General features: G+C 53.8%; 1 protein-coding gene across 5 annotated transcripts; it reads left to right on the forward strand.

Annotated features, from left to right (window-relative positions):
• Nucleotides 1–1598: 1598 nt before the first annotated feature.
• Nucleotides 1599–22744, forward strand: ARHGEF40 (Rho guanine nucleotide exchange factor 40). Of its 5 annotated transcripts, none has more exons than XM_029237999.1 (24): nt 1599–1748; nt 4304–4501; nt 5122–6373; nt 6520–6687; nt 6821–6941; nt 7498–7594; nt 7702–7782; nt 7912–8028; nt 12198–12293; nt 12399–12514; nt 12890–13016; nt 14619–14741; nt 14843–14986; nt 15479–16089; nt 16216–16450; nt 16812–16898; nt 17500–17715; nt 18432–18602; nt 19406–19583; nt 20524–20628; nt 20860–21003; nt 21511–21641; nt 22058–22102; nt 22223–22744. In XM_029237999.1, the coding sequence occupies exons 1-23, from the start codon at nt 1746–1748 to the stop codon at nt 22097–22099; spliced, it is 4563 nt and encodes a 1520-aa protein (XP_029093832.1). In that variant the 5' UTR covers nt 1599–1745; the 3' UTR covers nt 22100–22102; nt 22223–22744. The 5 variants fall into 5 exon arrangements, with proteins under 5 accessions (XP_029093832.1, XP_029093833.1, XP_029093834.1 ...); XM_029238000.1 differs by having other exon boundaries at nt 22341–22744; XM_029238001.1 differs by having other exon boundaries at nt 6571–6687.
• Nucleotides 22745–23094: the final 350 nt, after the last annotated feature.

Here is a 23094-nt window from a genome sequence, read left to right on the forward strand (position 1 = left end):
CCATTGATGGAAAAGATCTCCAGCTCCCTGCCTCTAACTCTGCTGGGAAGATGGTCACTGAGGTTTGATGCCCTAGATTATGTTTGGGTTTTTTTTTTTTTTTTTGATGCTATGGAGCAGAGGGATCTTCTTGCCTCCAAGAAAGATGAACATTTTCTCTCTCCTCTTTTCCAGTCCCGGAGGAGTGGAGAAAGGACGGAGATTAGCCTTCTGAGGAGGTGAGAGAAGAGCCCATCACCTAGGCGACGCCGTGCCCCCCCCCCCCCGCTTCCCTCCCGCCCGCCTCTGTGCCAAAGACTTCCCTGAGGCTCCGGCCTCCTGGCTTCGTAGGAGCTGCATCCACCTTCAGGACGTTTTCTAAACGCTACCCCGCAGTCGCAGTGGTACTTGCCTTCACGTCAGTCTCTGGGGTCTATTTGGCTTTCCTATCTTCTCACAATGCCCACCCTTTAGAAGCGCCCCTCCCCACGCCCCCCACCCCTGCAGGACTTCCCGGTGCCTGCTCAGAGGAGGGGCAAGGCATCTCCCTGCTATGCCTAAGCCTCCCCCAGCCCTCCTGGGGGACCCTCGCCAGGGCTTCATTTCCCATCCAGACGCGGTGGAGGATGGGTGAGAATAGAACTTTCTTAACTAGCCTACCCCCTTTGTCTACTGCGTCAGACAGCCATCCCCGCCGCCAAGAGCCTTAGCGGCGCTGGGAGACTCTCTTTCGCCACCCCATAAGAAGGAAGGGTCTGGTATCCAGTACCGGATAGTGGGGCTGAACGGGGGGGTCTGGTGCCTTCCCTCCGCTAGCTAAGGGAGATATAGGGGATGCGGAGGGGAAGGGGCAGTGAGGAAAGAACTCAGCAAACGTCCGCCGAAGCGCACGCCCCTGCAGGAGGATCCTGATCCCGGGACCCTGCGCGCATTCAGCCTCGACACCCACCCCCCTCCCCAGGCCTTCATCGCTCTCTAATTCCCCCACGCCTCCGCCCTCCCCAGGCCGCACAGAAGAGCCCATTGTCGGAGCCCGAAGGCTCGAGGCCCGAGGAGATGGGAGGGGAAGGAGGAAGGCGGGCAAGGCCCTGGAGAGTGGGAGGAATCCCCCGATTTTCCTGCCCTCGGCTCCACGGGAAGAGGGCAGGGGTTTTGGGGGGAGGTCTCTTCTGAGCCCCAGGTGCTGCCAAAGTCTGGCAATGGAGGGGTGAAAAGGTTCCCAGGCGAGTTGGAGTCAGGAGGCTTCCGGCCATCAAACGACTCCAGTCCTAGGCTGGGGACCCCACAGATTTCATGCACGCCCCAGCCTCTGGACTGTCCCTTGCGGAGACTAAACTGATCCCGTAGGGAGCTAGGCGGTGGCGGGAAAAGAGGGGCGTCCTCGGCGGGACGGGCCTCCGAGGGTCAGGGTCGGGGCTACCGGCTGGAGGGCGGGGAGAAGGAAGAAGAGGGTTGCGGGAGAGCTGGGCAGATCGGGTGGGGGCGTAGGGGGAGCGGCCAGAGGCAAGGCGCGGGAGAGGGAGTCCCGGCTGGGGGTCCGACGCGGAGGCGGAGGCGGGCACTGAAGGGCGGGGCGGGGAGGGGCGGCCGTCTCGACCCTCCCTGGTGGGGCCCCGCGGCCTGGGAGCCCGAGCTGGCCGAGCCGCCACCGCGGCCGGAGCTGTCCCCTAGCCAGACCCGGCGAGACGCGAGCGGCGGGAGGGAGGCGGTGGCGCGCCCGGCCCCGCCTGCCCGCCCGAGCGTCGGACGCGGCCCCGAGCCGAGCCATGGTGAGTCCCGCGTCGCAACCCGGTGTCCCCTCCGCCTTCCCGCAGCCCGCTGTGGATCGCCAGCCCCCAGCTGGGTGCCTCTCGCTCCTGCTTGGAACTCTTGAGCGCTCCTGGGACTCTCCTCCCTCCCATCCCCCCTTCTTTTCTTTGATCTGTCTGCCCCACTGTCTGGCTCTGTCCCCACTGGGTATTGCCCTCACTCCTTTCTTCCTCCTCTTCTCCGCCCCTTCCCCCAACCTCCCTTAGGTCTCTCCCTCTAATCCACACACCTCCCCTCGCCCTCCTCTGTCCCGACCTGTGCCTTCCTTTGCAGGATCTTCCCTCCCCCTCCCGGTCCCAGCTCCTTACCCGCGGGAGACCCCTGCGGGATTGGGCTGCAGCGGCCCTGGCAGGGGCCCGGGCTCGGGTCATGAGAACTGACCTGCCTGGCACCACCATTTTCCATCCCAGTCCCCAGCCCGGTGAGCCGGGCCCACCCATCCGGCCCTGGGGGACCGGCCACAGCTGTGGCTGGGCTGGGGCCAGGGACCTGGCCAAAAAGGGAAATTCCCGCGGAGAAAAAGAGGCTGCCTCAGAGTGGTGGACAGAGTGGGGAGGGGGCTCACAGTGCCCGGGGGCGTGACGCTGCCAGAGGCGACACGAGATGCGGTGCTGGGGGAGAGGAGTGCCCCCGAGCTCACGCTGCAGGGAACAGAAACACTGTCCCAGAGCATTCCCGCTGCAGAGGGGAGGGGACACCGGCAGGAGCTCCCTGCCGCGGGTTGGGGACCCTGGCAGCAGCAACTCAGGGCACAGGAAGCAGGAGGGCGCTGTTAAGGGACGTCCATGCCAACAGGAGTGGACACTATCCTGTGAACTCTCGCTCCAAAAGTACTCTCTGAAGAGTAATTGCAGGTGTGGGCACTGCCAGGGAGAGCGCCCACTGCGGGAGGGATGGGGGGGGCACGGCCAACGGGGCGCTCACCGCAGGGAACGGAGGAGGGGGAGAGGCCCTGCCAGGGGGCGCTCACCGCAGGGTGGAGAGGGGGAGGAGAACAACCGGGGCTGCTCCTCTACAGAAGGAAGGGCACCCCCTGGCAGGGACGCTGGAACAAGAAGAAAGAGGAACTGGGCCAGGGAGAGCTGACTCAGTCTCTCTGGTCTCCTCTTTGGTCCGGGCCGGCTGGAGGCCGGTCTCTGAGCTCCTGCCCGCCCCCTCCCACCCCAGACCCCTCCTCCCCTCCTGCCGCTGCCGTTTCCTGTGGCTGAGACTCTCACTCAGCCATGAGCTCACCGCCCCTAATGGGTTGCAGCTGCCTCGCAGCTCCAACTCTAGCTCCCCCTTCCAGGCCTCGGAGAGGACGGCCCACTCTGCCTCCCCCTCGCCCATCTCCACCCTCCCCCCCGCCCATCTCCACCCTCCCCCCACCCACGCTCCCAGCGCTGGCCGGGTCCCCGGAACACTGGGGGGTCTGTCTGCTCGCCCACACACCTTGGGGCCGGGTCTCTGTGCTGACGCACTGACTGTCGGTCTCCGGAGTGGCTGCCTCGCTTCTCAGACGGTCGGGACAGGCAGGCAACACTCAGGCCTGAGAGGACTTAAAGTGAAATATGCAGTATTGTCCTCAGGGCGAAGGCGGGCGGTGGGGGCGGGTTGCAATGGGGAGTAGAGAACTAGATAAACACTTCAGCGAGCTTCCCCCTTGCCCCGTCACAGCAAAGAAATCTGATAAAAGGAATTTCACAGCCACCTTGAAAGACAAATAGGTTTGCAGAGGAATAGCCAGAGGGGCGGCCCAACTGATTCACTTAGGGACACAAGTCTGGAGGAAGCAAGGCTGAGACTTTTGAGATAGTGGCTCCGGGTGGAGGTTGGTGGAGAGGCCCTACAGGAATCAGAAAATATTTCAGCTCCAATACATACCAGCAAGGCCTCCTCCTCCCTTCCCTACAAGTTCCCTTTGTGACTTTTTCCTCTTTCAACTGTCCCCACCCAAGTCTTTGTAACCCAATCCCACATGCTCCGGGAATGGGTGATTGCTTTAGAGCCACTCTGGGAGAGGATGAGGGGTGCTCGAAAGACTCAAGACAGATAGCCCTTCAGTCCTCCTTCTTCCCACCCAATGAACATCTCTAGCATATGATTGTTCATGGGTGGTGGCACCTCTACTTAAGACGGGGGTCTCTGTGGGAGGCCCTGAGAAGAGGGACTGGCAGGAGGGCTGTGTAAAAGGGCTCCACCCTCCAGAGCTCTCAGCCATCAGTGACTTCCCTGATGGCCCAGGGGCCCATCTCTTCCTGAGGAGGGCCTATGCAATCCTTGCAATTTACAAGAACCAGGGGCAGCCCTAATCAAAGTCCTTCACAAGAGTCTCCTCAGATCTCCAGAGCCAGCGTCTCAGAGTATACTGCTAGGGCTGTGCACTCCGACTGGGCCAGCCCCACTCCCATCTCATTCAGCCAGCATTTCCTGTCGTCTCTCTGCACACACTCTGTATGTGATGGGGCCCCTGGGGGACACAGCCAGCCTCCAGGGGGATCTCTAGGGATCTGCAGCCTGGTCTTGTCTCTCCCAGGAGCCTGAGCCAGTAGAGGACTGTGTGCAGAGTACTTTGGCCGCCCTGTACCCACCTTTTGAGGCAACAGCCCCTACACTGTTGGGCCAAGTGTTCCAGGTGGTGGAGAGGACTTATCGAGAGGATGCGCTGAGGTACACGCTGGACTTCCTGGTGCCCGCCAAGCACCTGCTTGCCAAGGTCCAGCAGGAAGCCTGTGTGAGTGAATGCATCCCTGTTCTATCTCCCCTAAGAGCCACTACCTCACCCGAGACACCAGTCAGACTGACTAATTTCCCCTCACCCAGAGACATCGCCTCCCCTGATACTGGTCCCCCCATAGGCACGTGCCATTAGCATGCTAACACACAGACACTCATCTTCCCCAAATACTGACCCCTTAGAAACATCAGCTCCCAAAGACCCTGACCCTCCAGACCCAATTCCAGACATTCCCTCCTCATATCAATTTTTCAAGATACTAACTCCCCCAGAAATGACTCAACAGAGTCACTTCTACAGATATAAAGAACTTCCAAGAGTCTCCGGCTCCTCCAAGACAATGGCATCTGCTGACCGTGTCTTTATCCTGACTCAGTTCTTACTCTCCCACTCATGGAACTAGCTTCCTGGAGAAGCTTCCTACCACCAGAAAACTGATCCGTCCCAATCCTTTCCTCTGTCACATGCACACCCCGAGATATCTCCTCCCGCTCCCCTGGGGTTATAACCCACCAGGCCTAAGGCCACTCCTGCCTAGGGCAGCCCTATTCTAACTGCCCGCTCCTGCTGGTACCATCAGCAGAGGCCTGAGCACAGCCTGCCACCTCTCTCCCCAGGCCCAGTACAGCGGTTTCCTCTTCTTCCACGAGGGCTGGCCCCTCTGCCTGCACGAGCAGGTGGTGGTGCAGCTAGCAGCACTCCCCTGGCAGCTGCTGCGCCCGGGAGACTTCTACCTGCAAGTGGTGCCCTCAGCCGCCCAAGCGCCCCGCCTGGCACTCAAGTGCCTGGCCCCAGGGGGTGGGCGAGTGCAGGAACTGCCTGTGCCCAATGAGGCTTGTGCTTACCTCTTCACACCTGAGTGGCTACAAGGCGTCAATAAGGACAGGCCAACAGGTCGCCTCAGCACCTGCCTTCTGTCTGCACCCTCTGGGATTCAGCGACTGCCCTGGGCCGAGCTCATCTGCCCTCGATTTGTACACAAAGGGGGCCTCATGGTTGGACATCGGCCAAGCACACTTCCCCCAGAAGTGCCCTCCGGCCCCCCAGGGCTCCCCAGCCCTCCACTCCCTGAGGAGGCCCTGGGCACTCGGAGTCCCGGGGATGGGCACAATGCCCCTGCTGAAGGACCTGAGGGCGAGTACGTGGAGCTGCTGGAGGTGACGCTGCCTGTGAGGGGGAGCCCCACGGACGCTGACGGCTCCTCGGGCCTCTCCAGGACCCGGACGGTACCCACACGCAAGGGTGCTGGGGGGAAGGGCCGGCATCGGAGACACCGGGCGTGGATGCACCAGAAGGGCCTGGGGCCTCGGGACCAGGACGGAGCCCGCCCACCGGGTGAGGGGAGCAGCACTGGAGCCTCCCCTGCGTGTCCCCCGGGAGCCGAGGCTGAGGCTCTCCCTGAGGCAGCAGCCCTGGAGGTGTCTGAGCCCCCAGCAGAGGCGCTGGGGGAAGCCTCTGAGTTTTGCCCCCTGAGGCCAGGGGAGGTCGGAGGAGGAGCAGGCCAGGGGGCTGAAGGGCCACCCGGTACCCCTCGGAGAGCAGGCAAAGGAAACAGGAGAAAGAAGCGAGCTGCAGGCAGAGGGGCTCTTAACCGAGGAGGAGACAGTGCCCCACTGAGCCCCGGGGACAAGGAAGAGACCAGCCACCAGGAAGCCCTTGTCAGTCCGCCCCCACCAAGTGAACACGAGCTTCCAGGATGTGGCCCAGTTAAGGAGGAGCACGAAGGCTCGGGGAAGCCAGACCCTGAGCCGAGAGAGGAGCTCAAACCAGCAGACGAAGAAGAGCCTCGGCCCCCAGAAGCCTGTGGGCCTGTAGAAGAGAGGGCCAGAGAAAGAGAGCTGGAGGGGCCGAGGCTGGTGCGCGTGGCAGGTGAGATGACACCGAGGCCAGTGGGGCAAGGGCCAGGGTAGGTGAGGCCTAGGGAATGGGGCTGCAGGAAGAGCGGAGGTGAGGGTGGGAGCAGAGTAGCCAGACCTGTCCTCACTTCAGGCCCATAGCTCTGCCTGTGCCTGCAGGGCCCAGCAATCCAGAAGGGCTCCTGTCTGACCCCCTGGCACCATCCCCAGAGACTGTGCAGGAAGTGAAAGGGGACAGCATCCCAGAAGAGGCCACTCCAGTCTCCAGCTCTGATGACCCTGGTGTAGCTTGGGACTTAATGTCGTCTGGATGTCTCGTCCTGACTGGTCAGTGGGCAGCAGTGGCTGAAGGGAAAGGGGTCGAGGAAGGAGAAGCCTCCAGGGTGGGCTGGGGAGGGAGGCAGGGTGGATGGGAGGTAGCCAAGGCCTGCCCCCAGCCGGGACCATTTTGTGTCTTCAGGAGGGGTGGATCAGAGTGGGCGAGCTCTGCTGACCATTACCCCACCGTGCCCTCCTGAGGAGCCTCCACCCTCCGAAGACGTGCTGAGCACTGCTCTTCATTACCTCCACTCACTGCTCAGGTAACTGAGGCCCAGGCTGGCAGCTTGCACACTAACCTCCTGGGTCGTGAGCACCCTGCCCTCCTCTCTCCTCAAGACATTGACCTCTAGGATATCTACTTCTTCAACCCTCAGATTTTCAAGTCATTGCTCTCTGACCTTACCAACCCAACTTGCAGCATATCTTCATCAATCCTCAAAATCAACACTGCTGACTTTCAGTATCCTAAGACACAACCTAGTTTATCAGAACCTTGATTAGCTCATTCAACAACTCTTTCTTGAGCACCAGAACCTATTAGGCAGTATGCTAGGTGCTGGCGTTGAATTCATACCCTTCCAGAGCACAGAACTCCTGACTGTTTAATCCCTGATCCCATGACCCAGTAGCCATGTGAATATAGACTCCTAATTGCTAGGTCACTACCTCTTGGACACATGTCCGAGACTTTGACACTTTGCCCATCGCCAGGAACTAACTTCTCCTGAGGATGAGTAACATTAACACACACACACGCACACACGCGCGCACACACACACACACACACACACACACACACAACCTCTGCCCCCACAGGCCTGACCTACAGGTACTGGGGCTGTCCGTCCTGCTGGACCTTCGCAAGGCACCCGCACTGCCTCCAGCACTCATTCCTGTCCTGAGTCAACTTCAGGTAAGCAACCTCTTGAGACAAGTACTTCTTCGGGGTCCTGACTCTTCCCTAGTCGTCATTCCAGGCCACCCTGTTGCCCACAATTTAGGGTTATTCTCTGCCTTCAGGACTCAGGAGACCCTCCCGTCATTCAGCGGCTGGTGCTTCTCACTCATGATGACCCTCCAACTGAACTCCATGGATTTCAGGTTTGAGCCCCTCACTCCCACCTAGTCCCCATAAGTAGTGGAGAGAGAAGAGGCTGGCTGGAGCCCCAGGCCAGTCCCTGAATCCCTAGGTGCCCAGGCCAGAAACCCCCTGCCTTCACATGTCTACAGGGTGCTGAGTTGCTGTCAGAGAGTGATCTGAAAAGAGTGGCCAAGCCAGAGGAGCTGCAGTGGGACTTGGGAGGTCACAGGGACCCCTCTCCCAGCCACTGGGTAGAGACACACAAGGTAAGCTTCACCTCCCCCACTCAGGACACTGGGAGCCAGAAGTGACCCAGCAGAAGACATTCTAGGAGAGAGAGGACAGATCTGAGACATGACCAAGGGGTTGAGAAAAAGTGGTTTCCCTTCCATTTAGTTCAATAAATATTTATGGTTCACAATTCAACAAGTGTTTATGAGCAAATTCAATTCAACAAGTATTTATGAGCAAAAGACTGTGCATGTGCCCTGGGCTACCAGGGAGATGAGACGAGTATGTTAAATAAATTCTTTCTTTTTCCTTCTAGTTTCGAGATATAATTGAACAAGTTTGAGGTGTATAACATAATGATTTGACTTACCTACAATCATGAAGTGGTTACCACTAGTTTAGTGAACAGCCATCATCTCCTATAGATACAAAATTAAAGAAATAGGAAAAAAATTTTTTTCCTTGTAATGGGAACTCTTAGGATTTACTCTTAACAACTTTCATATATAACATACAGCAGAGTTAATTATATTAATATTTATCATGTTGTACATCACATCCCTAGTGCTTACCTGTCTTATAACTGGAAATTTGACTATCTTCATCCAATTCCCCCTCCCTCTCATCTCCTGCCTCTGGTAACCACAAATCTGATCTCTTTTTCTATGAGTTTGTTTTGTTTGTTTGTTTTTGAGGTATAATTGACCTACAACACTATGTTACTTCTTGGTACACAACATAGTGATTCAATATTTCTATGCATTTCACCATAATGTCTAGTTGTCATCTGTCACCATACAAAGATATCACATAATTATTGACTCTATTCCCCACATTGTACATTTTATACCCGTCGCTCATTTATTTTGCAACTGGAAGTTTGTATGTCTTGATCTCCCTTACCTATTTCTCTCCTCTCCTCACCCCCCTCCCCTCTGGCAACCATCCGTTTGTTCATCCGTTTGTTTCTTCTCTCTCTATAACTCTGCTTCTGTTTTGTTATGTTTGTTCACTTGTTTTTAAGATTCCAAATATAAGTGAAATTATACAGTATTTGTTTTTCTCTGTCTGACTTATTTCACTTAGCATAATACCTTCTAGTCCATCCATGTTGTCACAAATGACAAGATTTCATTCTTTTTTTATGGCTGAGTAATATTCCATTGTATGTATATACCACATATTCTTTAGCCATTCATCTATTGATGGGAACTTAAATTGCTTCCGTAACTTGGCTATTGTAGATAATGCTGCAATTAACACAGAGATGCATATATCTTTTCTAATTAGTGTTTTCACTTTCTTGGGATAAATACCCAGGAGTGGAATTGCTGGATCATATGGTAGTTCTATTTTTAATTTTTTGAGGAATATCCATACTGTTGTCCATAGTGGCTGCACCAATTTACATTCCCACCAACAGTGCATGAGGGTTCCCTTTTCTGCACATCCTCACCTACACTTGTTATTCTGACAGGTGTGAGGCGATATCTCATTGTGGTTTTCATTTGCATTTTCCTGATGATTAGTCATGCTGAGCATCTTTTCATGTGCCTGTTGGCCATCTGTATGTCTTCTTTGGAAAAAGGTTTATTCAGATCCTTGGCCCATTTTTTAATTGGGTTGTTTGGTTTTTTTTGATGTTGAGTTATGTGAGTTCTTTGTATATTTTGGATATTAACCCCTTATAAGATATATCATTTGCAAATATCTTCTCCCATTCAGTAGGCAGTATTTTCATTTTGTTGATGGTTCCTTCGCTGTGCAAAAGCATTTTAGTTATATGTAGTCCCATTTGCTTATTTTTGCTTTTGTTTCCCTCGCATAAAGAGAAGTCTCAAAAAAAATATTACTGGGCTTCCCTGGTGGTGCAGTGGTTGAGAGTCCACCTACCGATGCAGGGGACACGGAGTTGTGCCCCAGTCTGGGAAGATCCCACATGCCGCGGAGTGGCTGGGCCCGTGAGCCATGGCTGCTGAGCCTGTGCGTCCGGAGCCTGTGCTCCGCAACGGGAGAGGCCACAACAGTGAGAGGCCCATGTACAGCAAAAAAAAAAAAAAAAAAAAATTACTAAGACAGATGTCAAAGAGTGTATTGCCTATGTTTTCTTCTAGAAGTTTTATGGTTTCAGGTCTTATATTCAAGTCTTTAATCCATTTAGAATTTATCTTTGTGCATGGTGTGAAAAAGTAGTCCAGTTTGATTCTTTTGCATGTAGCTGTCCAGTATTCCCAATACCATTTATTGCCAAGGTGGTCTTTTCCCATTGTATATTCTTGCCTCCTTTGTCATAGATTAATTGACCATATGTGTGTGGATTCATTTCTGGGTTCCCTATTCTGTTCCACTGATCTATGTGTCTGTTTTTGTGCCAGTATCATACTGTTTTGATTACTGTAGCTTTGTAGTATAGTTTGAAATCAGGGGCATGATACCTCCCTTGACTTTGTTCTTTGTCAAGATTGTTTTGGCTATTCAGGGTCTTTTGTATTTCCATACAAATTTTAGAACTATTTGTTCTAGTTCTGTGAAAAATGCCATTGATATTTTGATAGGGATTGCCTTGAATCTGTAATTGCCTTGGGTAGTATGGACATTTTAACAATAATAATTCTTCCAATCCATGAGCACGGTATATCTCTCCATCTGTTTGTGTCATCTTCAATTTCTTTCATCACTGTGTTATAGTTTTCCAAGTACAGGTCTTTTACCTCCTTAGTTAGGTTTATTCCTAGGTATTTTATTCTTTTTGATGCAATTGTAAATGGAATTGTTTTCTTAACTTGTCTTTCTGATAGTCAAGTATTAGTGTATAAAAATGCAACAGATTTCTATATATAGATTTTGTATCCTGCAACTTTACTGAATTCATTGGTGAGATCTAGTATTTTCTGGTGGTGTCTCTAGGATTTTTTATGTATAGTATCATCTCATCTGCAAACAGTAACCATTTTACTTCTTCCTTTTCAATTTGGATGCCTTTCATTTCTTTTTCTTCTCTGATTGCTGTGGCTAGGACTTCCAAAACTATGTTGAATCAAAGTGGTGAGAGTGGGCATCCTTGTCTTATTCCTGATCTTAAAGGAAATGCTTTCAGCTTTTCATCATTGAGGATGATGTTAGCTGTGGGTTTATTGCAAGTGGCCTTTATTATGTTGAGGTATGTCCCCTCTTTACCCACCTTGTTGAGAGTTTTCATCATAAGTGGATGCTGAATATTGTGAAAAATTTTCTCCACGTCTATCAAGATGATCGTGTGATTTTTACCCTACCTTTTGTTAACATGGTGTATCACGTTGATCAGTTTGCAGATGTTGAACCATCCTTGCATATCTGGAATAAATTCCACTTGATCATGGTGTATGATTCTTTTAATGTACTGTTGGATTTGGTTTGCTGGTATTTTGTTGAGTGTTTTTACATCTATGTTTATCAGTGATATTGGCCTGTAATTTTCTCTTTTTGCAATTCTTAATATGACATTAAACAGCATATCATTTTTGGTGGATGATAAGTCCGAAACAACTGGAGAAGAGTGCAAAATAGTATCACTGGGGTTCTAGAAAGAGCTGAGAGTCAGAGAGGCTGGTTCTGGTTCCATGTGACCTTGAGCAAGGTAATGTACCTTACTTCCGGAGATGGTGCCTTTCTGTACCTGCTCCCTGCACCAGCATTCCAGCCTCAAGATCATTGCCCTCACAGTACAGCAACTGTGACATAATCTCTGATTCTATGAATCTAAATTCTGTGAGTATTCAAGAAAAGAGGTATGAGCATGATCTGAGCCAAGTATTAAAGGGGATCTGTAACATGGTCTCTAAGCTGTGGATCAAAGGGGAAGTGCATCTGAAGAGGCAGAGAAAAGGGTTTTATAGGGTCAAGAGCCAGTGCAGATGAGGGAAAGGAGATTCATGTTTACTAAGGTGTAAAATGTGCCAGGCCCATGATAGCTGCTTACCTACCATCATCTCTTTAAACCTTTAAATCCAGTGTGTCTTATCATGGCTTTACAGTTGAGGAAACTGAGGTTCAGGAAGGTTTCTGGACCTGCCTAAGGTCATACAATTAGTAAGCGACAAAGTCAGGAACTGAACCCAGCATTGCCCCCATAAAAGTCTCTGGGCTTGCCCCTCCTCCACCCTAGGGCTTAGGCCCCTTATCCTGAACTCTGTCCCTGGACTCCATTCCTGTGTGTTTGTCTCAGGAAGTGGAAAGGTTGTGCCGCCTGTGCCGAGGTGTGCTGGGCTCTGTACGGCGAGCCATTGAGGAGCTAGAGAGAGCAGCAGATCCAGAGGGAGAGGTAGGAAATGAGATGGGACAAAAGGGGATGAGGTGGGGATGGGGCTGGGCTGAGCTGAGGACCTCCTTGTGGAACCCCAACTGTCAACTTCTCCCTGGCCCCCAGGAGGCGGCAGGAATGCCTGAGCCCCTACAGAAGGTACTGGCAGATCCCCGGCTGACGGAGCTGCAGAGGGATGGGGGAGCCATCCTGATGAGGCTGCGCTCCACCCACAGCAGCAAGTACGAGGGATGGGTGTGTGGGTGCAGGTGGACGTGGAGGATGGAGACACAGCAGAGGGCCACCAATTCACCTTAGCTGCCAGATTATTCTTACTAAGCATGTATCTGGACAAGATATGCTTCTCCACTTATCTCATAACTCTCACAACATCCCTAGGTGCTAGATATGATTATCAATGGGGATTTGGAGGATCAGAAATGTTTAATGTCTTGGCCAAGGTTGGTCAGTAAATGGAAGAGTAAGGATTCAGATCCAGGCCCATATTGTGACCCAGGATGCTGTGCCACCCCTCACTTGGGATGCAAGGATGGGATGGGGTTGCGGGGCAGGCTTGACAAAGGCAGTGGTTCATTCTGCCCCCCCTCCCTACCCAGGCTGGAGGGCCCAGGCCCAGCTACACTGTATCAGGAGGTGGACGAAGCCATTCACCAGCTCGTGCGCCTTTCCAACCTACATGTGCAACAGCAGGAGCAGCGGCAACGCTTGCACCGACTCCAGCAGGTGAGCCAGGACCTCCTCCCCCATGCTTCTTAACTCCACCTGGGGGCCTGGCCTCCAGCACCCTTTTCCCACTGATAACTTACAGCTGATGGTGTTCTCCTAACCTGGCTTGGTCGCATGGCCCTCCCTCTCTCCTCATCTCCCCTGGAAGTTGATCACGGTCAGTGTGAGATTCAACAAGAGGGAGATAGCATCTCAGCACCCGCAAAGAAGAGAAGCCAGATCTCCCCCTCCCACTGCTGATGTTTGATCAAGGATCCTTAGAGATTGTGAGAGATGCTTAGGTGCCCTAGGGGATTCTGGGAAGAGCTGACTGATTCTGAGTTCCTACCTCCTTAGCTTAAAAGCAACAAATGTCTATCGATACCAGCTCCCTCCACCCCTTATGCAATGTCATCCCCAAACCTGAGGACGGAAAGGTCCCACCTCCCTCCACCTTGGAAGGAGAGGACAATGGAAACTGCTAAAGGACTTGGAAACCAAGGCCTCTTTGTGGGAAAGATTCAGGAATAAAGCTGGCTTCTCTGAGCCTTGATTCTTTTCTCCTGGGGTTAAGAACTCCATAGGGATTTGCTCTCCACCCTACCTTGTGGGGTAGCAGGGGCACTGCAATCTGATTGCTCCTCCATAGCTCCTAAGTGTGGTAAGTGAACACCTCGTGGACCTGCATGTGGCCTCAGGGGAAAGGTCATCTCAGGGTCAGTGTTAAAGTAGGGTGGGGGCAGGGCTCTCTGTTCCTGAGATTTCTGCATATTTAGCTTCCTCCATCCCAACATCCAAAGGTTTGTATCTCCTGTTTGTTTATTAGCTGTTTTCCCACTGTGTAAAAACTATTAGCACACAGGATTTGGAGTCTAAAGTGTTCAGCTTGAGTTCTTCTCTGCTAGGAGTGAGATATTGGACGAGTCTGGAAGCATCTCTGAGTTCCCAAGTCCTCATCTGCTGAATGGGGGTGATAGTAAGGCTTACTTCACAAGGGTGTTCAGGTGATCAAATGATTTCAGCAAAGGACTGTAGAAGTGTTTATTGTTGGCATGGGTTATTGGGAACATTCTCAAACTTCCCGTCCTCAGGCTGTCTCGCCCCAGATTCCAACCTTTCTTCAGAGGGAAGAATTACCATCCCTTTTTGGTCAGATATCCCAGAACCAACACTAGAGTCCCTAGAGCCCCATAATAGGCAACTGGAGCTACACACACACACACACACACGCCTGGGGTGTCTCTCCAAGCCTGGTCCCTGTCACTAGGCTCTATGAATGTGAAATTTCTCCTGGCCCTCGTGCCTCTGGCTCACCCCAGTTTCATCTATTTCACCTGGAGGCATAGCCCTGGAACCCTAGCATGCGTCTCTCAGTGCTTCCTGCCAGCCCAGCCTCCCCTTCAACTGGTGTTTACAAAGATGGCTTACTCACTTTACTTGACCCTTGTGGAAACTACCACCATTCCCTGTTATCATTTCCACTTTACAGCTGAGATGAAATGGTTTCCCCCAAGGTTCTACAGGGTGGGGCGGTGGGGTCAGAGCTGGATCTCAGCTTTCCTTTCCACTGCACGGCCCCTTCTTCCTCATGGCCCTGCTCTCCCACCCTGTCTGCCCCAGGTGCTGCAGTGGCTCTCAGGCCCGGGGGAGGAGCAGCTGGTGAGCTTTGCTGTGCCCGGGGACTCCCTGTCTGCCCTGCAGGAGACAGAGCTACGATTCCGGGCTTTCAGTGCTGAGGTTCAGGTGAGAAGCGGGAGAGGGGCAGGTGAGAGGAAACACGCGGGGAGGGAAGGGGAGACTGACTGGACTGAGGGCCAGGTCTGAGAGCAGCCTCCCTTCTCCAGGAGCGCCTGGCTCAGGCGAGGGAGGCCCTGGCCCTGGAGGAGGACCCTGCCTCCCAGAAGGTTCTGGATATCTTTGAACAGCGCCTGGAGCAGGTTGAGAGTGGCCTCCACCGGGCTCTGCGGCTACAGCGCTTCTTCCAGCAGGTATGTGCTGAGCCTCTTCCTTCTATGCCCACCACTGCCTTTCTTCTGCCTGGAGAAGCTGATCAGGTAGTTGTTAGAAGCAGGGACTTAGGAGGCCGTCTCCTGGGCTTTGACTCTTGGCTCTGCCGCCTACTTGATGCATGACTTGGGACAGGATACTAAACCTGAGTGTGCCTCGTGGCACCTACCTTACAGGGCTGAGTGAGGATTACGTAAGCAGTATGTAACAGGTACTTAGTACAGAGTCTGCCACTTGTAAATTCTGTGTAAGTATCGGCCATCCTTTCGTCTAGGCCCCTCTGTCTCCATACCAGCTCAGAGTGACACGCTAGGCCATGATGCCGGGACAGTGAGGGGAGGTGTTCTAAGAGGACTGGGGTGTGGTGGGCCTTGGGAAGCCATCAGCGAAGGAGGACAGGAGCTGTCATCGGGCAGCGTGTGGGAGTGGGCTACTCCTTCCCCTCGCCACTCCCCACCCCTTTGGTCTTGTAGGCACATGAATGGGTGGACGAAGGCTCCACGAGGCTAGCAGGAGCTGGGCCGGGGCGGGAAGCAGTGCTGGCAGCCCTGGCCCTGCGGCGCACCCCGGAGCCCAGCGCTGGCACCTTCCAGGAGATGCGGGCCCTGGCCCTGGACCTGGGTAGCCCGGCGGCTCTGCGAGAGTGGGGCCGCTGCCGGGCCCGCTGCCAAGAGCTGGAGAAGAGGGTTCAGCAACAGCTGGGAGTGGAGGCGAGTCCACGGGGCCACCGGCGACGACGGGCAGACAGTGCCAGCAGTGGAGGGGCTCAGCGGGGCTCCCACAGCCCCTCACCCAGCCTCCGTTCCCTGCTGCTCCCCAGCAGTCCCGGGCCGCGGGCAGCCCCGTCCCACTGCTCCCTGGCGCCCTGTGGGGAGGACTATGAAGACGAGGGCCCCGAGCTGGCTCCGGAAGCAGAGGGCAGACCGCCGAGGACCGTGCTGATCCGAGGCCTGGAGGTCACCAGTACGGAGGTGGTAGACAGGACGTGCTCACCCCGGGAACACGTGCTGCTGGGCCGGGCCGGGGGCCCAGAAGGGCCCTGGGGAGTAGGCACCCCCCGGATGGAGCGCAAGCGAAGCATCAGGTGAGAGCCCAGCCCAGCTAGTGCCCAAGAGGCAGGCCCAGCTGGCCCGCAGGAAAAGAATATGATACTGTTGGCATGTTCCTCCCATGCCACAACCTCCCCTGTCACTCCTCGTTGTACCTGCAGCGCCCAGCAGCGTCTGGTGTCTGAGCTGATTGCCTGTGAGCAGGAGTACGTGGCCACCTTGAGTGAGCCAGTGCCACCCGCTGGGCCTGAGCTGACCCCTGAACTGCGGGGCACCTGGGCCGCGGCCCTGAGCGCCCGGGAGAGGCTCCGCAGTTTCCACCGGACACACTTTCTAAGGGAGCTTCAGGGCTGCGCCACCCACCCCCTGCGCATTGGGGCCTGCTTCCTTCGCCATGTGAGTCAGCCTCTGAAACTCCTTCCAGGGCTTCTCCCTTCACATGTCTCAGCCCCATCTGCTTGTCCCTCCTTCTCAGTATCCGCCCCCCGACCCCACCCACCACCAGAACGTGTGGCCCCAAACGCCAGCGCCTACTGCCGTTTGCTGGGCTCCTGGATCCACTCAGCTCATGTGTCCCCGACGTCCAGTGCTGCCCGGCCTTCGCTCTCTCCACGGGAGCCTGTCATTCCCCAAGCAGACTGAGTGTTCCCTGGTGGCCTGTCCCTCCTTCGGGCTCTACAGGATGTGGAGGAGGAAAGGGCGAGGCTTGTCTGCAGGGCCTCATTGGACATGACTTACCGCTTCCCTACCGGCACAGGGGGACCAGTTCAGCCTTTACGCCCACTATGTGAAGCACAGGCACAAACTGGAGAATGGTCTGGCTGCCCTCAGTCCCCCAACCAAGGTAACTTTTTCTCCAACCCTCATGAGAAGGGGAGGGGCCAGGAAGACCTAAAATCCACCCAACCTCAAAATCTCTCAGGGAAAAAAAGCTTTCCTGGATATACCCAGGAATGTCACCTACCAATAATCTCCCAGAATTGCTGAGGGTGGGACAAGCACTGGACTGGAAGCCAGGTGAACCCCGGTTCTTATCCAACCCACCTGAGGACTTTGGGCAATAGTATTGATTCCTCTGGGCCGCTGTTTCTTCATCTAGTGAATGGTGGCAGTATTCACTATAGCTAACTAAGAGAGTGCTCTGAGGGTCAAAAGGCCTCACATCAAAAGATGTGAAAGTGATTTCAAAAGTTAAAAGCCAGAGAATATAAGGGATTACTTGTATTCCTCTTCCACTCTCCCTCAAGATATAGAGGACAGCTGAATCTCCTGCAGCCCTCCTGCCTCCTTTCTTTCTGGGGGAAGGTTTTTCGCCTTACCTTTGGGTGTATCTGGGCTTGACCTACCCCTAAAAACCCGGAGTACCACGCATCTTCCCCGAAGGGCTCAGACCCGAACAGCTCCAGCCCCTCCCCTCATTCCTATCTGTTTCCACCCCAAACTAGGGCACCATGGAGGGGGGCCCTCATCTGCCCCGGGCCCTGCAGCAGCCCCTGGAGCAGCTGGCCAGGTATGGGCGGCTCCTGGAGGAGCTCCTAAGGGAAGCTGGGCCTGAACCAAGTTCTGAGCGCCAGGCCCTTGGGGCTGCCATGCAACTGCTCCGGGAACAAGAGACCCGCGGCAAAGACCTGCTGGCTGTGGAGGCGGTGCGTGGCTGCGAGGTGAGGCCGTGGCTCCAGACACTCCAACTCGGGCTGCCTAGCCTTGTAGCCTCAGAAGCAGTGTGGGCTGGTGACCAGAAAACTAGACTCAAGGTCAGAGGGCTCCAAGCTGTAATTTCTAACCAGCTGGATAGCTTTGGTCAAGTCACTGAACTTCACTGGGCCTCAATTTCCTCGTCTATAAATAAAGAAGCTATGTCCTGCCCAACATCCTGTGACCCTATATCTGTCTGTGCTTTCCTACTCCTTTCCTAATTCTTCTATCTACCCTGCACTTCATCCTGTATCTCAACATTCAACATATACCTTATTCTCCTCTCCTTAGTCTCTTAACAGTCCTGAGGTTCCAGAACAGGTTGGAAACCTACCTCCTCTAGGATAGACCTCTTTTCCCTTCAGTTCTTTGCTGATTTGATTCTCTTCCTGGGGCAAAATGGTGCTTTGGTCCCCAACATGCAAAGGCTTACCCATTGGAGGCTATAAACCCTACTGTGTGATGTACCTTCTATCTTCAGAGGCAGGGCTGTGCTGCTGGGCCAGGTGTGCTGTGCATGGTGACCAGTGGATGGATTCTAGGCCAAGGGCTTCCCCGATTTCCTGACTCTGCCTGAGAACCAGTGCATTCGGCCCCTGGCCCTATAAATCCCATTTTGACTCCCCGTAAAATATACACAAAGGGCTCTGGGGCCAATGACCTTTCCTTTTGCTTTCCCCAGATAGATCTGAAGGAGCAGGGACAACTCCTGCACCGGGACCCTTTCACAGTCATCTGTGGCCGGAAAAAGTGCCTTCGCCACGTCTTTCTCTTTGAGCATCTCCTCCTGTTCAGCAAGCTCAAGGGCCCTGAGGGGGGGTCAGAGACCTTTGTTTATAAGCAGGCCTTTAAGGTACGATGCCTGGGGGTGGGGTGGGGCTGGGAAACCATGGGGATGGGACAGGAAGTCATGCTCTTCTTGGGAACGCAGGGTGTTCTGGAAATTCAATCCCAACCCAGGTTCAGAATCTATATCATCTAGAACAGGCTTTGGCCTGTAATCAAACATCAGGTTAGGGTGTCGAGGTGACAGAAGTCCCTGTCATTGGTCTCCTCCATGGGGTTCTCCTTATTCATGCAGGGGATTCATGAGGCATTCCAAACCAGAAGCGGGGAGGACCTTTCCCATTAAGAACACACATGCTTTCTGAGTTAGGGATGGTCCCTGGGGGAGGAAGAGAAAGGACACTATAAATATAGCTTAACTTGACGGAACCGAGGAACCCAAGAGGAGGGAGGCCTTGCTTTAGGGAAACAGCCTTGATATCCAGATAAACATCAATAGCGGCCTCGTCCCAGATCAGGCGCTGTGGCATGACTCTTAAAAGAGTTTCTGACTCTGTCCCCCTACACTAGTTCCACCAGAGTCCAGTATACAGAAAAAAGCCTACGTTTGGAATAACCTAGCCATGAGTTTGAACTCTTTCTCCGATAAGCTATGATAAGCCCTTGGACAAGTTGCTTTGTGTGTCTGGGCACCACCCTTCTGTAAATCGTGCTTGTTATAAAGGCTAAATGCAGAGCACTTGGCGCACCGTAGGTGTTGAGCAAACATTTACTAAGCATCCACCAGATGCCAGGCTAAGTGTAGTGCTTTTCCACGTGGTACCACGGAATGCACTCCGTCTTCACCCACTCTCCTCCACTTTTTCTCAGACTGCTGACATGGGGCTAACAGAAAACATCGGGGACAGTGGGCTCTGCTTTGAGCTGTGGTTTCGGCGGCGGCGTGCACGAGAGGCGTACACTCTGCAAGCAGCCTCACCAGAGATCAAACTCAAGTGGACGAGTTCTATTGCCCAGCTGCTGTGGAGACAGGCGGCCCACAACAAGGGTACCAGGCAGAGCTGGGAGAGGGTGTGCTTGGGATCAAGGTTATGGCAGGTTAGCTGGAGACTGTGGGGAGTGCCCAGAGGAAAGAGGGTGTAGGATGGAGAATGACGTATGAGAAGATTGAAGATCTGACGTGAGAGAGATTGCTGAGACAGAACTTAATCTAAGGTGCACTAAAAGGAAAGAGGAAGCTAGCAGATTTCAGGGAGGCAAGCGCAAACGGTTGGGCAAAAGAGAGTGAGAGGGTGCTCACCGGACCTGCCTTCCAGAACTTGATTGCTGTGTTACCAAGACTAGTTTGTTTGTTTTGTTTTGGGGGGTCTTTTGCTAGTTTTTGTTTTTAATTCTCTGAACCTCATTCCACTAATCTGAAAAATGGAAAGTAACATCTACATCTTGGTATGATAGGAAGGATTAAATAAGGTGATATATATGGAAGCACTTGATAAACTGTAAAGGTATGTAAAAACATGAGTTTTGCTCTTAACGCCCAAGATAAAGGCAAGAAGGTATTAGAAGAGAAGTTGGGGGCTTCCCTGGTGGCGCAGAGGTTGAGAGTCCGCCTGCCGATGCAGGGGACACGGGTTCGTGCCCCGGTCCAGGAAGATCCCACATGCCGCGGAGTGGCTGGGCCCGTGAGCCATGGCCGCTAAGCCTGTGTGTCCGGAGCCTGTGCTCCGCAACGGGAGAGGCCACAACAGTGAGAGGCCCGCGTACCGCAAAAAAAAAAAAAAAAGAAGTTGGGAAGCCTGAATGACAAATGGGCAGGATGCAACATATAGGAGAGAAGAGACAGAAGTCTGAGGGGGAAGTCGAGGACACGATCACCATCCATGTCATAACAGTCAACAGGAAGAGTAACGAGACACCAGAGGAATGAGAGGGAGGAGTGAGAGTTGGGAAGGAGCAAAGAAGTTGGTAACAGGGTCTCTGTTCCCTAGAGCTCCGAGTGCAGCAGATGGTCTCCATGGGCATTGGGAATAAACCCTTCCTGGACATCAAAGCCCTTGGGGAGCGGACGCTGAGTGCCCTGCTCACTGGAAGAGGTGAGGGCCACAGTGCTGGGGGTGGGGGGTGGCCTCCAGCAGTCAAGACCTTGAGAGTGAAAGCACAGTGAGGAGACATGGTGGAAAATGAGGAAAGGTCATGAGTGGATATGTCTTCCCAGAAACTGTGGGAGTGACTGGGAGGCCCTCTATGAGCTCAGGGTCATTTCAGGGAGCCAGGAGGGCTTTCCCACACCAGCACCCCACCCCTCCACCCCCCGCTCTCTGCAGCCGCCCGCACCCGGGCCTCGGTGGCCGTGTCATCTTTTGAGCATGCCGGCCCCTCCCTTCCCGGTCTTTCCCCGGGAGCCTGTTCCCTGCCTGCCCGCGTCGAGGAGGAGGCCTGGGATCTGGACGTCAAGCAAATTTCCCTGGGTGAGGCACCTCTCAAGGGGTGGCTCCCAACAGCTGGGTCATCATGGTGATGTTCAGGCTGCTTGCTGCTGAGCAATTCCTTTCTCTAGCCAAGGGGCCCAGCTGCCATGACAACTATGTACAGCTTCCCCATTGCTAAAAGAGCCTTCCATCTGGTTGCTAGGGTAATGCTTACAGCAGCCTGTTGCTAAGAAGCACTTCCTCTGTACCTCTCTCTCTCTAGCTCTCCTTGGGTTTCTATGGAAACTGCTTCAGCTTCCTGTTGTACCCTCCTGGTTCACCACGGCAATCCTTATAGTTTCCTGTCGCTTCCTCTCTGGTTGCTCTAATGATGCTGCTGAGAGTTTCCTGCCTCTTGGTAGGGGGGTTCTCTTGCAACTGGATTGCTATGGTGACTTACAGCTTCCTGTTGCTCTGGAGCTTTTTCTTCCCTGATGGAGCAGCTTGGTTACTTAAGGTAATCTAGAGGGGTTCTATACCCTGCTCTCACCCTAGCTTCCCCTCCAGCCCCAGAAACATTTGCCTCTTCTGGAGATGTGTCCCCAGGACCAAGAAACAGTCCCAGCCTGCAACGCCCACACCCTGGGAGCAGCACTCCCATCCTGGCCAGTGGAGGGATCTTAGGGCTTTCCCGACAGGTAAGTCCTTGCAATAGGGCTGAGAATGGGGTAGTCTCTTCGGACACTTTCTGGGTGGGCTCTTCTGAGCATTCAACCCATGAGGGGCAGGGGGACCAGTGAGCCTGTGCTCCCAGCAAGGCTACAGGTTGGAGGGATGTATTGTCCAGTCTGCCCTTCTCCTCTTCCCCAGGCCTGGCTGAGAGGGCTCAAGGTCAGAAGTGAATCTTTAATAAGGAGTGGAGAGCAGGAGTGATAGAAAGGGGAGAATTCCAACAGCCTAGACTTGGATTAAATCAGCAAAATTCAGGAACGCTGGGGAGGAAAGAGGGGTGAACTAATTGACAGGCTTGGGAGAGAGAGAAAGGTTATATAACCTCTCTATATAAGAGGTCATTTCTTATCCTTTAAATTCACTGCAGTTTCTCTTCCCTCAGAGTCATGCCCGAGCCCTGAGTGACCCCACCACACCTCTGTGACTGGTGAGTTGGTACCCGCTTTCTACCACATCCTACAGCCTTCCCTCTTCCCTTCCCCAGCGGCTTGGGAGTCAGCTTCTTCTCTCTCCCAACCCATCTTCCCTTTTCCTTCCTGGCTTCTAGAGAAGATCCGGAATTTGGCTACAGCCCCTCCTCTCAGCACGCTTTGGGCTGGGATGCTGGGGGGACATAGTGGAGGACTGGAAGAGCATTGAATTCCTTCCCTCTGCTTCTTGGACAGAAAGGAGGTCAAAGGACCAGTGTGTTTCCCTGCTACTGCTGTCTCTAGCTCTCCCCAGCCAGGTGCCTTCCTGCAGGAACCAGAGTGTCCACACTTGCTTGCCTTCATACCCTGGAGGTGGGGAAATTATCCCTCGTCCAGTCCTTCCCCATCCGGGGCCACTGCATACTCCCAAGACACCGCTCCATGTCAGCCCTTCCCCGACAGCCTGTGTTCGCCCCTTCGTCCTGCCCCCTGCCCCTCCTTGAGAAGACTCATCTCTGCCGGTTCCTGGTGACTCCATTCTGGGGTGTCATAGGAAACGGAGCTATGCAAACCATTATAGAAGGGTGGGCTAGGGAACTGCAAACTTTATATATGTAATAACTATTATTTTAATACTATTGTTATATTAAACATATTTACTCACACTTTGTCTCCGAAGAGCTAGAGCAGACCTCAGGGTTGAGGTGATATCACTAACTTGAGCACTTCCGCTCACCCAACCATTAACTAGAACACAGAAAATAAAACCAAGGCTGCAAGGTACCCTGTACCCCTTACTGGGCCAAAGCTGGGCCCATGCCTGGGTGAATATGCACCCTCCCAGAGGAGTGGCCCCCAGAGGCTCAATGCACCCTTTGAAGTTCCTGCTCTCATGCTGTACCCACTTCTTGAGGCTGAGCTGGTCACAGTCAAGGTGGGGTCCAGCACCATTCAGCAGTTCTCAAAATGAGGTCCTCAGAGGTCCACAGTACATGAGAATCCCCTAGGC

This window comes from Monodon monoceros, unplaced genomic scaffold (genome assembly GCF_005190385.1).
Source record: "Monodon monoceros isolate NGI ecotype Baffin Bay Population unplaced genomic scaffold, NGI_Narwhal_1 Super_Scaffold_21, whole genome shotgun sequence".
NCBI classification, from domain to species: Eukaryota; Metazoa; Chordata; class Mammalia; order Artiodactyla; family Monodontidae; genus Monodon; species Monodon monoceros.

Excerpts from the sequence above, each read along its gene's own strand:
- ARHGEF40 (XM_029237999.1), top strand. Across the intron at positions 6,374-6,519 it reads GAGGCTGGTGCGCGTGGCAG|GGCCCAGCAATCCAGAAGGG; the intron begins GTGAGATGACAC and ends CTGTGCCTGCAG. Across the intron at positions 19,584-20,523 it reads ACAGGCGGCCCACAACAAGG|AGCTCCGAGTGCAGCAGATG; the intron begins GTACCAGGCAGA and ends TCTGTTCCCTAG.